At 48.4% G+C, this 15,197-nt stretch overlaps 2 protein-coding genes across 3 annotated transcripts; one reads left to right on the plus strand and one right to left on the minus strand.

Annotated features, from left to right (window-relative positions):
- Positions 1-89: 89 nt before the first annotated feature.
- On the minus strand, positions 90-4,506 carry LOC108026691 (DNA replication factor Cdt1). The gene is made up of 3 exons (XM_017097780.3): positions 4,111-4,506; positions 3,335-4,008; positions 90-1,924 (listed from the first exon to the last, which is right to left on the minus strand). Exons 1-3 carry the CDS (start codon positions 4,189-4,191, stop codon positions 433-435), a joined length of 2,247 nt encoding a protein of 748 aa, XP_016953269.1. The 5' UTR covers positions 4,192-4,506; the 3' UTR covers positions 90-432.
- A 12-nt stretch (positions 4,507-4,518) lies between these two features.
- On the plus strand, positions 4,519-12,408 carry LOC108026692 (SRSF protein kinase 3). 2 transcript variants are annotated; one of them, XM_017097781.2, is made up of 5 exons: positions 4,519-4,664; positions 5,569-5,706; positions 6,007-6,576; positions 7,748-8,692; positions 8,991-12,408. In XM_017097781.2, exons 3-5 carry the CDS (start codon positions 6,069-6,071, stop codon positions 9,911-9,913), a joined length of 2,376 nt encoding a protein of 791 aa, XP_016953270.2. In that variant the 5' UTR covers positions 4,519-4,664; positions 5,569-5,706; positions 6,007-6,068; the 3' UTR covers positions 9,914-12,408. The 2 variants fall into 2 exon arrangements, with proteins under 2 accessions (XP_016953270.2, XP_050743716.1); XM_050887759.1 differs by lacking the exons at positions 4,519-4,664; positions 5,569-5,706; positions 6,007-6,576 and adding an exon at positions 7,592-7,658.
- Positions 12,409-15,197: the final 2,789 nt, after the last annotated feature.

Raw genomic sequence — 15,197 nt, forward strand, 5'->3', positions numbered from 1 at the left:
AAGTAACCTTGAAAGTTTCATTAAAAAACGACCAATATACAGGTTGCACAGCTGTACTATATACATAAATTCTCTAAATGTGAAAATAATTAGATTTCCAGCAAAAATATTTATTTATTCAACGTGGTACAACATGAAAAATGATCTTAAGACTACAATGTAAGTATAAATGTATAAACGCTTGGTCCAAAAAGTATCGTAATAATCATTGCTTGGGTAAATGTGATGAATCCAATAAAGGTGGTTGTCAGGTGCTTGTTCAATATGAGAATGTCAGAATGGTTAGAGCACAAGGAGCTTAGCCTAATCCGTTTGTTTTTGTAATGTATTGGCTAGCTAGTTAAACAAGTACTTAAAGATATAGCTGGATGTAGCCACAGGGTCATTGCTCGACGGGGTCCCGCGTCCTGGTTGCGTTTCCGAGTATCCGGTTCAATTGCTCTTGGCGTTCGCCACGCTCTCCAGCTTCTCGATGATCTTGTTCATGTCCATGTCCTTGGCGACCTTGAGGTACATGGTCTTGCGCACCTCGTGGAAGGATGCCCAGCTGGGCAGCTCCTTGGCGAGCAGCTTTAGATGCGTCTCGATCTCCTGCGGCGTGAGGTTGGCCCGGAAGCTGTTCTGGATCTTCTTGATGACCACTTCCAGTGTGAGCACGCCTTTTCGCTCGGTGACGAAGACATTGCGCAGGTGTCTGGCCAACTCGGGCAAACGCGAGTACTTGGTGGCCTCCTGGTCCTGTGACGGACGACGAGTCATCGCCTCCAAAGCCTTGGCCGCCTGCTTGGCGCGGATTTTATCGATCAGGGACTTCGGCAGGCCCTTCAGAAGATTGGAACTGGCATCCGGGGCGGTGCACTCCTTCACCGTCGGCTTGGCAGTGGTTGTTTGGTCGGTGGTTTCTGGGACAGCCGTTTTGCCCGGCGATCTTGTTGTTCCAGGCACGTCCTTGCCTTCACTTGCCTGAGTTCCCGTACTTGTCTGGGTTACTACTGGACCTGGTGGCTGCTCCTCTGCCTTTTTATTGCCTTCAGCCGCCTGCTTGTCTGCCTCCAACTTGGCCTCATAGCGATCCATAGCTCTCTCCATGGGCGTGGCGCAGTTGAAAAGATTTCGAGCGGTGGACAGAATGTCCTTGGCCGAGGAGTACTTCTCCACATTGGGCGGCTGGGGCAGCGGGGCCAGCTCCACCTCTGGGCAGCTCTCCAGATCGAACTGCGGATGCCAGCGGGTCAGCGCCTTCTCGATGATGATCGGCGGGTCCTGGGAGCGCAGGAACTGGTCGTGCGCCCGCATCACCCGCTCGAGCAGCAGGCTCTGGAAGCGCTGCATGCGCGCCGTCATGACGTGTGGATTCATGGACGTCGACTGGGCCGACGCGAGCACATCGTCCTCGTCGACCTTGCCGAAGCGCTGTTGTTTCTCCGACTGCTGCTGCTCGGGCAGTGGCTCCACATTGGGGCTGATGACCAGCTGGAAGTAGTCCGCCTTGGACACGGACCCAAAGTTGCGCGTCTTCATCTGGCTGAAGATGAAGGCCTCCGGGTAGACGTGCTTGATCTGGGCCAAATGGGTCTCGGTGAAGTTCTTGCGCAGCATGCGCTGCACTGCCGGCTTCAGCTTCTTGTAGGTGATGGTCTCCTTGCGGTTGTGGAACATGGCCACCACGGAGTCGAGGCCCTTGAACACGTCCAGCAAGTGCCGGTATTTGTACGGAAGCGGCAGTTGGCCGGCCCGGCTGGTTTCCACCAAGTTGGCGTAGCGCTTGTAGGCCGGAACCTCCACCAGCTTGACCGGGGATCCATTTTTGGCCGGACTGAAGAGCAGGCGCTTGGAGACGTCCGTGTGGCGCGGCGACATGAGCTCATGTTTGTCCGGGGTGGGTGGCGGCAGTTTTGTGGGCGTCTTGAAGGTCTTCAAGGGGCTAGATGTGAGAAATTCAGAGGGCCGTAAGTAATCGATGTCATGACCATATTAGAACTACAAATATATTTTTAAATGGTAAATGATGTTTCCTCTTATGATATATGTAAATACATACATATACGGTCCTATAAAATGGATAAGTATCCCTAATCAACAAAGGATAGATCCTGTTTATGATAACGAAGTGATACTTAAAAGAAATCATAAGGTGTGCTATTATTTTTAAAAGTAGTGTAATTTTTCTGAGAAAAAATTGCATTCATTTAAGTATTCATATAGGTTTACAAACTCTTATTTTATGCAGCATAAATATAATGACTAGTCATGAATATTTCGTATTTCACGGTCGTGCTGGTAATTTTTGGCTTCTTCGAGAAGTATACATGTGTGAAAAACCAAAACAAACCTCCCAGGCCTTTTTATCAAACTGGTTTGTCGCAGGAATGGGGATTTCGCCTGCTTCTTCCTATTCGAAAACAGTTCCCATTTGCTGCTCGGGACGCTCCTTCCAGAAAACCGTTACGAAAAAGGTTGCTACCTGAGCGCAGACCCAAAATGCAAACATTTTCAGGCATTCCCATGCAGCACAGCAGTTGAGATCCTTATTTTCCAGGAGAGCGAGAGAAAGCAACCCCCGAATGCGGGCGGAAAACAGCGTTTTCAAAGGGAAGGTCAGGCAAGATTGTAACGTCTGCGAAGGGTAAACAGAGTGCAGCATAGCGATACACACACAGCGGCGCATGGGGAGGGTCAGCCAGCCAGTCGAGTGCTTATGCATGTTGTACAGACGTCACGAATCAGCAGCACCACATATATAGAGCCGAGCCAAAGCCAAAGCCAAGCCACCATCGGTGACTGATACTCTTGGGCGGAGAATATGCGAACTCAGCAGACGTCGAGCGCTTGAATAACCCGGAGACCCGGAGAGCGACCTCGATTGCTGCAGAACTGCACGGCAGCAACTGTTGGCCTTTCGCTAAATGATGTTACCCGGTTTTTTACGCAGTCCGCACTCCACACTCCGTGGTTTGTTTATGCCGATTCTAGGCCACCAGCCAGCCAAGTCGAATTTATTGCGGCAGGCACATATCTTCGGCTTCTTCAGCTTCTTGCAGCAAAGCGCATCTACATGGCTCATTACGTTCGAGCTAAGTATAATCATTGAAATGGTTCAGGATGATCTGCACGAATAAGCTAAACTAAACGAATAAGCTAATAGAGATAACATCCCCAATTTAACTAAATGCACATTGCAAAGATAAGCTTATATCTGAATCCTTTTTTCATAATATTTATAAATCTCTGGGATCCCAATCCAGAAAGCTGATTAAGGACGTTATATAGAACACAACCCACTGTTAAACGATATAAGACCCCACACCACTTCTTATATAAGCAATGAGCTCACCTTGTGAGCACCTCCAGCTCGATGGTGTCGAACTCCTTGAGCTGCACGCTAATCTTCGACTTGGAGGGCGAGGGGCCGGCTTCTCGGAGCTTCCGGTTGCGCTCCTCCTGCTCCTTGCGCTTCTGCTCGAGGGCCGCCTTCCTGGCCAGCACCGCCTTCAGTTCCTGCAGCTTGGCGCTGCGCGAGACCTTCGTCTTCACCTCGTCGAAGGTGAGCTGGCGGCGCAGATCCGCCTTGATGGGCGAGGATTCCTTGAGGATCTGCTTGGTGGGCGTGCGCAGACCGCGCTGCACATTGTCCGCATTCTGCTGGCTGGTGATGGTGAAGCTCACCTTGGGCGTCTGCTCGCTGACGGCCGCCGACGACTGCTGCTGCAGCTCCTCCTCGTCCAGCTTGCTGGACTGGGCCTGCTTCCGGGGCGACAGAGTGCCCTTCTTAATGAACTGCACCAGCTTGGGCTGCTTGATGTGGGCCTCCATTTTCGCCGAAGAAGGTGCCTTCTTTTTCCCGCTCTCCTGGGCGGCGCTCACTATTAGGCGGGTGGTGCGTCCGGAGCGGGTGCGAATGCCGCTGGCCATGGCCTTGAGGTTGTCCAGATCCGTGTCCGCATCCTGGTTGCCGGCGGGCAGCTGTGAGGGGGCGGGGGCGACTGTCTCGGCCGGTTCCGCCAGACGCTGTGGAAAGGCAAAGCCACTTTTAAGATGGCTGCACTGGCAGAACGCTCTTGCAGATACAAAAGTATCTGACCGCGAACGTGGCTGGGAGGGATCTCTTACCCGGTTCTTGATGCTGGTGGCATCATCCAAGGCGGCGCGCTTGCGGTTGGTGAAGAATGCAGCTACCGATGGCTGGGCCATTGTGTTTATTCCTAATTGTAAAAGTGGCTGGTTGAAGTGGTTGCAGCGCGGGTTCTCCCTTTGCTGAGTAATGGGCACACGTATGTAAGATGGCTTAATCACTAGTCTGGGTTACTTCTTATTTTTATGTTATGGTGACCACGTCGTGGCAGCGCGCTGCTCGGATTACAACTGGCCACGATTTTTCACTGGATGCAGTTTCCCTCCAAAACCTAAAATTGCGCCAAAACGCCAATGGTGTTGTTAGTCGCCGAAATAAGATCGCCCCGCAACACTGGCCGATCAGCTGTTCACCACTGCCGCCTTGCAGCACTGCTCGCTCGCAGGGTTGCTTTTCCCGTAGCAGTTTTTTCCACTTGCGGATTTTCGTTGTGCGCGTGTTTTCCACTCGTTTCAGCTGCATTTGCGGCCGCTGCGAAACGCCGGCGTATCGAGATGCTATTGGCCTAGTCCGCGGCCACCTGCGAAGCCAGGTAAGTCCTTGGAAACTGCATTTTGAGAGCTTTGAGCGCTGCGCAAAAATTCCAAGCAAATCGAGTACTACTAGGTGCGAGCGAGATGGCGCTAGCTGGTTGCAGCGTGCGAGCGGGACAGCTGAACTTGGGTAACGTAGTGCGCTTACGTTACGCTGTTTCGATGTTCTGTTTATTGGTTTGAGTCCGCGCTAAAGCCGACCCTGTTTTCAGTGCTGCGACTCGTAGCTATTATTTGCGAACTATTTAGTTTTAAATGTAAAATATCCTTGGATTTTTAATATTTTTAAGATGTTGGAAAATTGTACATGGCGTAGTGCTCATTTAATTTACTTATTTATTTATTATAGCTGTGATATTCTTCTTAAGCTATGTTAGTGTTCTCTTTATTGCTACTGATGGGATAAATATAATATCTTTACCCCTTAACGTAAATATAAGTATTCATTTTGAAAGCCTGTTTAGCCTAAGAGATATTGGTCTAACTCTGTTGTTATCTAAATCATTCTTAAACACAATTAGAGGTGGTTGGTCCTTTCGTATTTATGTGGTTCTTTTCGGTGTATTTAAAACTTTGGACTCATTGGCGATTCATGAACAGATAATTTGATTTATGTGTTTTTTCTGGCTCCGCCACTATGCTTTTTTATTTAATTTATTTTATTTACATTTTGACACCGTTTGACAAGAAGTGAAGAACAAAAGCTTAAGAAAAAAACCCTTGTATATGCTTTACGGTTTATTATTGGTCCTTAGACGCCATTTATGGAGTTAATCCAGTATACAGAAATTTGTTCTGTCGAGATTCGAGGAAATTCAAAATTCAACAAAAGTTTCCCCCGAATTTTGCCCAAGATATTTCTGTCACTAAACTTGACATCACTGATTCCGTGTTTCTTTGCAGTCTTTTCCAGAGGCCGAGGGCATTTCGTGCAGTTCCTGCTACGGTCACTCTGGGCGTTCAGCGAAGATTATTTTGTGCTAATTTTGTGCAGAAATCGAAGCAGCAGCCGTGCTAATTGGGAACAAGTGGGAGCCCGAGGCAAGTAGACAACTGGCTGAAGTTCCCCGCTCGGCATTTGCCCTTTTGCGCTGCGGAACGGCAGGGCCACGAAGTGAGCGGCGAGCAAAACAGGGCAGTGGCAGAGGCAGGCAACAAAAGCAAGAAAAACAGCGAGACACCAGCGCGAACCTCGAACATTGCCTTATTGAGATTTGTGCACGTTGTCTGTTCGCCTCTGCGCCCGTCCGCTTCCTCCGCGTTCATCAAACCTCCCCTAACCACTTTTCTTCTTCTCTCCTCCTTTTGCGGCTGCTTCTCCACCCATTTCGGGAACAACAGCTGTTACACCTGGCGGAAATAGAGGGCACAGTAGTGAAATAGAAGCCCAAAGCAACAGCGAAATGAACAAGGCTGACGTCAACCGCCGAGTTCTGGCCATTCAGGCGAAGAAGAAGCGCCATAAGAACAACAAGAAGCGGGGCAAGCAGAACGGCCAGGAGCAGCAGCCGAATCCCGGCCAGAACTTGAATCCCCCCAACTCCCAGCCGAATCCGAGCGGCGAGAACTTGCAGGCACCGGATAATGCTAATAATAGCCATGCGGATGCGCCCATTTCGGCCGCTTTCAGCAAGGTCACTGCAGCGGCAACGGCCTCCACTTCCAGCGGCGGATCGGGGGGCACCCCCGAGCAATATCAACCATCCCAGCCACAGTCCCAGTCGCAGCCGCAGGCCAAGACCAAGTCGAAATCAACCAATTCGCAGAAGGAGCAAGTACAGCAGCCACCGCGGAGCAGCTCCAACGAGTCCTACGAATCGGAGCTGAACAGCGAGAACGAGGAGCAGGAGCTGAAGGAGGACTACTGCAAGGGTGGCTACCACCCCGTCAACATCGGTGACCTGTTTCAGGGTAAGGCACCTGTTAGCCCGTTTGCATGATGGCTTGCACCCTCCCCCACATATTGGCTTTTTCCGACCCGACCAGAACCGAAACCGAAAAAACCACCAACAACAACAGGTTGCCAAAGGCGCACAGCACAGATAAATCGAACGCACAGCGGGTGGTTTTCCAGACCTCATCCGCCCCCTCCTTTCGGGCAAGGGTTGTTTTTGTCGTGACAAGGGGAAGGGGGCGCCTGCCTCGAGTTGTGGCGACGACAACAATAGCAACAGCCAAGCGTTTTTCGGGCGGGATGTCACCTCCCAAACGTTGTCGCCAACATAAGCCCGGAACTCCGCCCCTCTTGCTTGCATGTCGTCTCCATCCATTTTAGAATGCCAGCTGCCAGATTGCCACTTTCCGCTTTCCACATCCATTTGCAGGCTCTGCAGCTTTTGGCAAAAGAAAATCCGAGCAATCGCTTGCAAGCGATAAGGTTGTGAGAGTCTGATAGCGGGCAACCAAGCTCCACGAAATCGGCTGATAGTGCTGCATATTATGGCATGAATCGACCAGGTTTCACGCCCCTTCTCTGGGTCTTTGCAATCAAAGCGGATTTAAAACCAGAAATGTTTATTAATAGAATCCTAATAAGTTAATAATATTTCATAGAAGAATGGGAGCGGAGTAGGAGGTTTATAAATACTTAATATATAATGATAGAAGTTATATTTCATGCTGTACAGAAAACTAACGTTTTTTAGTGGTTCTAAAAAACACATGTTCTTTAGATGCAGGTTTTAAATCATGATCTTAAGGCAGTTTAGAACTTGCAGAGGCATCATCCTGTTAGCTTACGAACCGTAATATCCTACCTATGTTATGAGTGGTCTAGCCGGACTATAATTTTTTGGTTCCTTTTCGGCCCCTAGGCTCGCAGCCGTAAATAATGCACTCAACTGCAACTGGCAGTCAGATTTTAATTGAATTCAAGCGGAGAGTAGACCTCGCGGTTGGCTTTTCGCTGGGTCAGTCGTGATCCGACAGTGATGCGATTAAAATGGATTTATTGCCATCCGAGGCAAACATTTGTGATTTCATTTTCCTAAGTGGTTCTGTGTTGCTCTCCCCCAATCCCTTGAACTTTGCCCCTTGACGAGAACGAGAACGACACGAGATTAATGCAATTTTTGTTCTGCAGGGCGTTACCATGTCATCCGAAAATTGGGCTGGGGCCACTTCTCCACCGTCTGGCTGTGCTGGGATCTGCAGGAGAAGAGCTATGTGGCAATCAAGATTGTCAAGTCGGCGCCGCACTTTGCAGAGACGGCCAAGGATGAGATCAAGATACTCAGGACGGTGCGCGAGACGGATCCATCGAATCCACGTCGCCAGAAGACAGTCCAAATGCTGGATGACTTCAAGATCACCGGCGTAAACGGCACCCACATTTGCATGGTGTTCGAGGTGCTGGGCGACAACTTGCTAAAGCTCATCCGAAAATCCAACTACCGCGGCATCCCGTTGGGCAACGTGAAGACCATCACCCGCCAGGTGCTGGAAGGTCTTGACTATCTGCACACATGCTGTAAGATTATCCACACGGACATTAAGCCCGAGAATGTGCTATTATGCGTGGACGAGCCACATGTCCGCTCGCTTGCCACTGAAGCCACCCAGCTGTACTGCATGAACTCCAAGATGTATCCATCGCTGGTAAGCCGGGCGCCCAAGGAGTACCGCGAGCCGCCCATCACTGGGAAAATGAGCAAGAACCGAAAGAAGAAGCTCAAGAAGAAGGCCAAGAAGCGCATGGAGCTGTTCAAGAAGCAGCGAGACTACCTGGAGCAGGCGGGCGGCCAGACGGGCGAGGGCCAGGATGCTGGCGAGGATCAGACGGACTTTGGTGTCAATCACAATGAGGTGCAGAACGGCGATGCTGGCATCTCCGATGGGGATGAGTACTTTGAGGTGAAGCAGGAGCCGGAGGACAATGAAGATGACGATGATGAGGATGTAGCTGCAGAGCAGCCAATACACAAGGAGCGTAAGGAGCGACCTGAGCGCAAGGAGCAGGCACAGCAGCAGGAACCGCTGGCTGAGGGCGCTGACAAAGCCAAAAAGAAGAAGAAAAAGAAGAACAAAAGTAAGTGAAAATAAGCTGGCTCTACCAGTTTCAAAACCGCTAAATGGTTTTGGGCCAAAAAACATATTCAGATGTGCCCATTCCCCAACCGCACGAGTTACATATGCAGTAAAACCCTTTTGCGGTTGTGTAATTATCACAAAACTTTGTGTTTCTTGTTGAAAACGTTAATAACCAGGTTAAAGATGTCTTGTATTTTTGAGAACTAGTTTTTTTTAGTTTTTTTTTTATTTTTATTGACTTATCTTTGGACTCCCATGTACCATCATTAATTCAAATTCTACCATTTTCTATTTAGACAAATCTAACCAGCTGCATGCTCAGCAGCCTCCACAACTGGAGAACTCCACGAGCAGCGGCGACAGCAGCAGCGCCCTCAAGAGTCACCAGACCAATGGCAGCAGTAGCATTAGCAACAGCAACTCCAACAGCAACTCGAGCGGCACATTGAAAGGACAATCAAACGGGAAGAAGATGCCGTTGCGACCCAAGCAGGAGAAGCAACTGGAAAAGCAGCAGCAGCAGTCGTCGAATCAGCAGCTGAACAACAACAACTCTTGTTCCAAGCCAAACTCGAACAGCAATTCGAAAATCTCAAGCGGCTCCGTGGATAACTCATCGTCGGCCACCAACGGCCCGTATTCTGAGCCCATGTTGCCACCACCTCCTCCGCCACCGCAAACAAAACACAGGGCCAGACGGGACCCGGCGCTGGAGGAATGCAGCGTTTACGTAAAGATCGCAGATCTGGGAAACGCCTGCTGGGTGGATCGCCACTTCACCGAGGACATACAGACGCGCCAGTATCGCTCGCTGGAAGTGATTCTCGGTTCAGGCTACGACACCTCGGCGGACATTTGGAGCACTGCATGCATGGTGTTCGAGCTGGCCACCGGCGACTACCTGTTTGAGCCGCATTCCGGCGATACCTATTCCCGCGACGAGGATCACCTGGCCCACATCATCGAGCTGCTGGGTCCCATACCGCGACACATTGTGTTCCGCGGCACCTATGCTCAGCAATCGTTTAACCGAGCCGGAGAACTTCGGAACATCACTGGCCTCAAGCCCTGGGGCCTAATGGACGTTCTGCTGGAGAAGTACGAGTGGTCGCAGAGTGAGGCGGAGTCATTTGCCTCGTTCCTCAAGCCCATGCTGGAGTTCGACCCGGCCAAGCGGGCCACCGCCGCGGAGTGTCTGCAGCACCCGTGGCTTAGATAAGATACGATGCAGCCTGGTTGTTGGCTGCGAGCCACCCAGCCAGCAACAGCAGATGGAGCGGGAGCAGAAGCAGGAGCAGGGACAGCAGCTCGAGGAGCGGGATCACCGGCGGTAACGGCGAAAAGAGGAGTTGGCGGGGGCTTTGTGGAATCTTCGGCATCGGTGGCTACTTTGGCTTCCATCTCATCAATTGCTTCCACTTCGGCGGCGGCAATGGCGGCGCTTAAGGCCCGTCCCTACCTAGTTGCACCATTCGTGACCACAGCCTCAGCACCACCCACTCCACAGCCCCACATATCCGTTTCCACTAGCACGGCCCGCACAGCGCCAGCCACGCCAACACGTCGTCGCACCGCCCCCGAAGAGGATCTGGAGTCGGTGGAGGACTTTGATGTGACACTTTCCCAGATGGAGGAGACACAGACGCATGCCAAGACCAAGTCTCAGCGCTTTTTCTGGCGCAAGGCGCTGCGCCGCGTCTTCCAACGCCGCAAGTGACGGCGTCGCCGGCAGGACCTGCCCCGCTGGCATCGTCCCGCCCGTCGCTGTCGTCGCCGCAACCTGGCCGAGCGGGTGAGGCGCATCTGCGCCTGCTGTGCCTACGGCCAGATCCTGCTGCGAGCAGCCCGCGTGGCCCTGCTCAGCTGCATCCGCTGGCGAACCCGTGGCAACATACGCAACAACAACTTTTACTTCAGCAACCACTAAAGCATCAGCATCAGAAGCCAGCCAGCCAAGCAAAAAATCGTCTCCAGCCGCAGCAGTCGCTAATCTCCGTGCTCCAGCTTCCACGAGTTACGTTTAAAGTTAATGAACAACCATTCGATTTAGTTTTACACACGCCAGCGCTTAATTTATTTCCTGTGTTTTACATCGACAATTAGACTATTTTTGTTGCTACATATGAAATTATAAATTGTATTACCGCCTATACACCTACACGAACCATGTACATATAGGATCGACAGTGCTCGACCCCATTATTCAGTTTAGTTGAAGCGACGCATAGGAAAGCGAGAGTATAGCGACAACGCATGCCGCGTGCAAACCTAAATCCATAGGCATATATCTGTTACTGTACATTTAGCCAAGAGGCGAATCGGAAATACACATTTATAGCGTACATAGTTAATTGAACTGGAGTCGATCCATCTGACGGGGTCTCACCCGCCCGATCGTCGTGAGGCGCTGCAGCTGGATTTTTATTAGCATACGTACATGTACATGGATGCAGAGACTTGAGCTGAACATAACAATAATGAGAACGTAGTTAATTAGTTTATCCTCGGCTTAGTGATCGACATGAACAATTTGAAATGGCATTAGTAAGCATGAGAAACGTAACCTGAAATAGTAAAGCGAATGCACTACCAGCAACAACCACAAGTGAAACGAATCCTTATCCCATAATCGGAACTAATAAGCATATAAATATAATTAAAAGTAGCCGCCACTAACAAGAAGTATTGTTCAATATTAAATACTAGCGCAAGCGCAAAATAATTGCAGCTTTATCGGATAGATAAATATTCAAGACACAGAAACACACACCAAATTTGGCACATTTATCAGTACTAGAGCCACACAAAATTTATGGAATTTCTCTCAACCACTCTTAACACGAGCATATTGAATACCTAGAGGCCACTTTATTTAAGGCTAGGAGTTAAAGCGATTTCTTCATAGATACGATTCGAGCCGGAGCGGTAGTGAAGCCAGAGCGAAAGATTATCAGACATGCGAGACGGAGGGCCCATGGGTTGGCAGGGGACGAGTGCATAACTGACTATTGACTACATACGAGTACGTACACATATATGGATAAGTGGCCTTATTAATTCGGTTCTCCGCACCACACCAAGCACCACAAAACACAAAACCACACGCACCCAATGCAACTAACCGCCCACAGATACTAACTAACTACCAGTCCCCCAGCCAATCTGAGAAAGCTATTGCAAGACGATTTACGCAGCGCGAACTAAGAAATTAAAGAGTTAGGTATGAATACAATTATGGTAACTAGACAGCCCAGCCAGCCAGCTAGCAAGCAGATATCAATCTAAAGTTAAACTCAATGTGTCCAAGTTGCAGGAGAATTAAGAATGAGAGGCGGTTCTTAGAAGTAGTAGCCCACAGTCGATCTTCGATGTTGTCATCAAGTTAATCATAACATAATGCAAAATTCAACAAGCTTCGGCTGGCCGATGTTTCGAACATACTTACGCATATACTCTTTGAAAATTGCCCAAGACTTCCGAGCGAAGCGACTTTACTTGGTATCACAAGTGGAAGACCGGGGGGCCAGGAACCCGGCGCAGATGACCACGTCTAAATGAATTCGAACCGGAATCAGGAACCCAGCTGCCGAATTGCAATTCCAGAATGTTCTCACGCTTTCAAAGAGTATGATTATGAATTATACGGTACGATACATAATTTATTGATGTAGTTATAAACAAAATAAACAACAAATTACACAAATTGGAAAACAATCGACACTGTTTCTTTTTTATGGCCTGCGAGTACTCGTACTCGTACTATATGTGTGAACAACCAGCAGCGGATATCTATCCATCTTTTGGCCATAAATTTACGCCAGCTTACAGGGCGAGCAAAGGATTGGCTATGCTGGCGATTTATGGTCACATAAAATGCACAAAGGCTTGGGGGTCCTCAATGAATGGTCTAAGCGAGAGGTGACCTTCGACGGGCTCACATTAATTCCATGTTATATCCCCAGTCCAGGAATTCATCACGTTTGTTTGTCAATGGCTCGAAATTGAATTTTATCCACACGTGCACCCGAAAGTCCGGCGTCCGGAGAGGCGAGGCGATGGCCACTCGTTAAATGCTATGCACATATTTGTGTCTTTGTGGCTCAGTGGCAATCCCAGGTGCAGGGTCGCCGTGCGACTATTCCACCTGCCTTCAACTCTTAAAAGGAGGGAGAAGAAAAGGCCAGCGCCCGAGGCTCCGTGAGGTCTCAATGGCATCCGGCCAAAGTTAGGTTCTCCTTCGACTGTTTGCCTTTGGCCTTGCCCACCCTCGCCCACCCTCGCCCAGGTATCCCCAATCCCGAGCTCCCGGGAATTGATCTTAGACAAATTCGAAGAGCTCCGAGCACACAGGCACTGGTATTTGGTTTATTGTTGGCCAAAGTTTTGGCCAAGCGAAAAGTGCTCTGCGTTTAAGCAGGGGATCAAGTTGGAAGCGCGGAGTCCAAATGCAAGTTATCCGGGGTGCAAATAATGATTTCAGTCAGAAGTTTGCAACGCAGTGAAAGTATATATATTCTTGATCAGCGTCACAAGACGAGTCGATCTAGCCATGCCCGTCTGTCCGTTCGTCTGTCCGTCCGTTTCTACGCAAACTAGTCTCTCAGTTTTGAAGCTATCGGGCTTTCCCAAAAGTCTTCTTTCTATTGCAGGTAGTATATAAGTCGAAACCAGCCGGATCGGACAACTATATCTTATAGCTCGCATAGGAACTATCGGGGAAAAAATGATATCTTTCGTGTTGTTTTATTCTAAGCTTGGATATAACATTTTTAAATTAGTTCTGAATTTAGAATTAAATTTTATTAAAATCGGACGACTATATCATATAGCTCCCATAGGAACAATCGAAAAATTAGTGGTAAAATAATAAGGAAAAATTATATCTTCGGTGTTTTTAACTTATAACCTCCTACGCTTGGAAATAACATTTTTTATTTGGTTTTGAATTTCGAATTAAATTTTATCAAAATCGGACGACTATATCACATAGCTGCTATGGGAACGATCGGAAAACATAAAATAAAAATTATATCTTGGTGTTTTTTAACATATAACCTTATAAGCTTGGAAATAACATTTTTTAATTAGTTCTGAATTTTGAATTATCAAAATCGGACGATTATATCATATAGCTGCCATACGAACGATCGGAAAATTAGTAGTAAAATAATATGAAAAAATTATATCATCGTTGTTTTTTAACTATAACCTTCTAAGCTTAGAAATAACCTTTTTAATTAGATCTGAATTTCGAATTAAATTATATCAAAGTCGGACGACTATATCATATAGCTGTCATAGGAACAATCGGGAAATTAGTGAGGAAATAATATGAAAAAATTATTTACTAAAGCTGTTTATTTCTAACTGCAAGGGTATACAAACTTCGGCTTGCCGAAGTTAACTTCCTTTCTTGTTTCTAAATAAATTAGGTAATAAAAACAAATTAAGAATTCAACAAATATCTTTAAGACTTTTTTATGAAACGTAAGTTCCGAAAAAAATATTTATTTTTCTATAGTGTTTAAAACATAATTATTTAAACGTTGGTTACAAGCTAATTTTCACGCCCTATTTATTCATACTTTTATTAAATACGTTTTTAAATTCCATTATAAGCGACAAATAACCATTTAAGATTGCTGTTCCACCGCTCAGGCACTTCCCAAATGAATTAGACATTCGCCCGCTGCTCCTGAACTTGCAAATACTTTTTAAGGCCCTCACAGTTGAGCTGAACTCCTTGGGATGGGCACTCAGTTTCATTTGCTCGAGAGTGCGGCAACAAAACGAAACCCGCTGCCAATGTATGCTAACGAGACCCGCCGTCCATGGGTCCACGAGCCGGTCCTTTTCCACACCCAAAACTCAGACACCGACCCACACCCGAATCTGGATTTGCTTATAAATGTCCAACAAATGACAAACTCGACAAAACAGGGACGGCAAAAGTTTTCCCAAGGCAAGGAAACTCGGAAAAGAAAACTCTTCAGACAACTCGGTCAGAAGTTTTGCGGAGCATTAGAATAAACCCAAACAATTGTGTGTCCTAGTCGTCCATCAGGCGGCCTTGGTGATCGATATTTGTCACACACAAAGGCGGAGGGTCGGAAGGGAACTTTTAAAAGGTCCCTTTTGCAGATGCGGCGAAGCGCAAACGATTATTCAATTTGCACTCGGTGAATCTGAGCTCTATGGGAAGCGTTTAGCGTCGTCGACCCCTGTGTCCCCCACGATATCCATCCTCCCGCAGCGCTGTGCACTTCCGAATGTCCTTGTTGAAAATGCCACCGAGTGGCGCGCTGATGACATTAAGTAGCTGTCGGGCTGGTCAGGATTAGATGGCAGAAGTGCCTGATGTTAGTTTAAAGTAGATAAACAAAAGCGGATTCACCCCGCACCGCCTCAGCCCCACAGCACGCCCCAGCTCCCCTTTTCTGTCTGTCAAGCTGTCCTTTGTTGTAGTTGCTTGCAGACGGTGGCTGTGTGGGCAAACAGGGCCT

Source organism: Drosophila biarmipes, chromosome 2R (assembly GCF_025231255.1).
Source record: "Drosophila biarmipes strain raj3 chromosome 2R, RU_DBia_V1.1, whole genome shotgun sequence".
NCBI classification, from domain to species: domain Eukaryota; kingdom Metazoa; phylum Arthropoda; class Insecta; order Diptera; family Drosophilidae; genus Drosophila; species Drosophila biarmipes.

Coding starts and splice junctions, on each gene's coding strand:
- LOC108026692 (XM_017097781.2), top strand. CDS start 6,069: ATGAACAAGGCTGACGTCAACCGCCGAGTTCTGGCCATTCAGGCGAAG. Junction 6,577..7,747: donor CATCGGTGACCTGTTTCAGG/GTAAGGCACCTG, acceptor TTTGTTCTGCAG/GGCGTTACCATGTCATCCGA. Junction 8,693..8,990: donor GAAGAAAAAGAAGAACAAAA/GTAAGTGAAAAT, acceptor TTTTCTATTTAG/ACAAATCTAACCAGCTGCAT.
- LOC108026691 (XM_017097780.3), bottom strand. CDS start 4,191: ATGGCCCAGCCATCGGTAGCTGCATTCTTCACCAACCGCAAGCGCGCC. Junction 4,009..4,110: donor CCACCAGCATCAAGAACCGG/GTAAGAGATCCC, acceptor GCCTTTCCACAG/CGTCTGGCGGAACCGGCCGA. Junction 1,925..3,334: donor GAGCTGGAGGTGCTCACAAG/GTGAGCTCATTG, acceptor TCTCACATCTAG/CCCCTTGAAGACCTTCAAGA.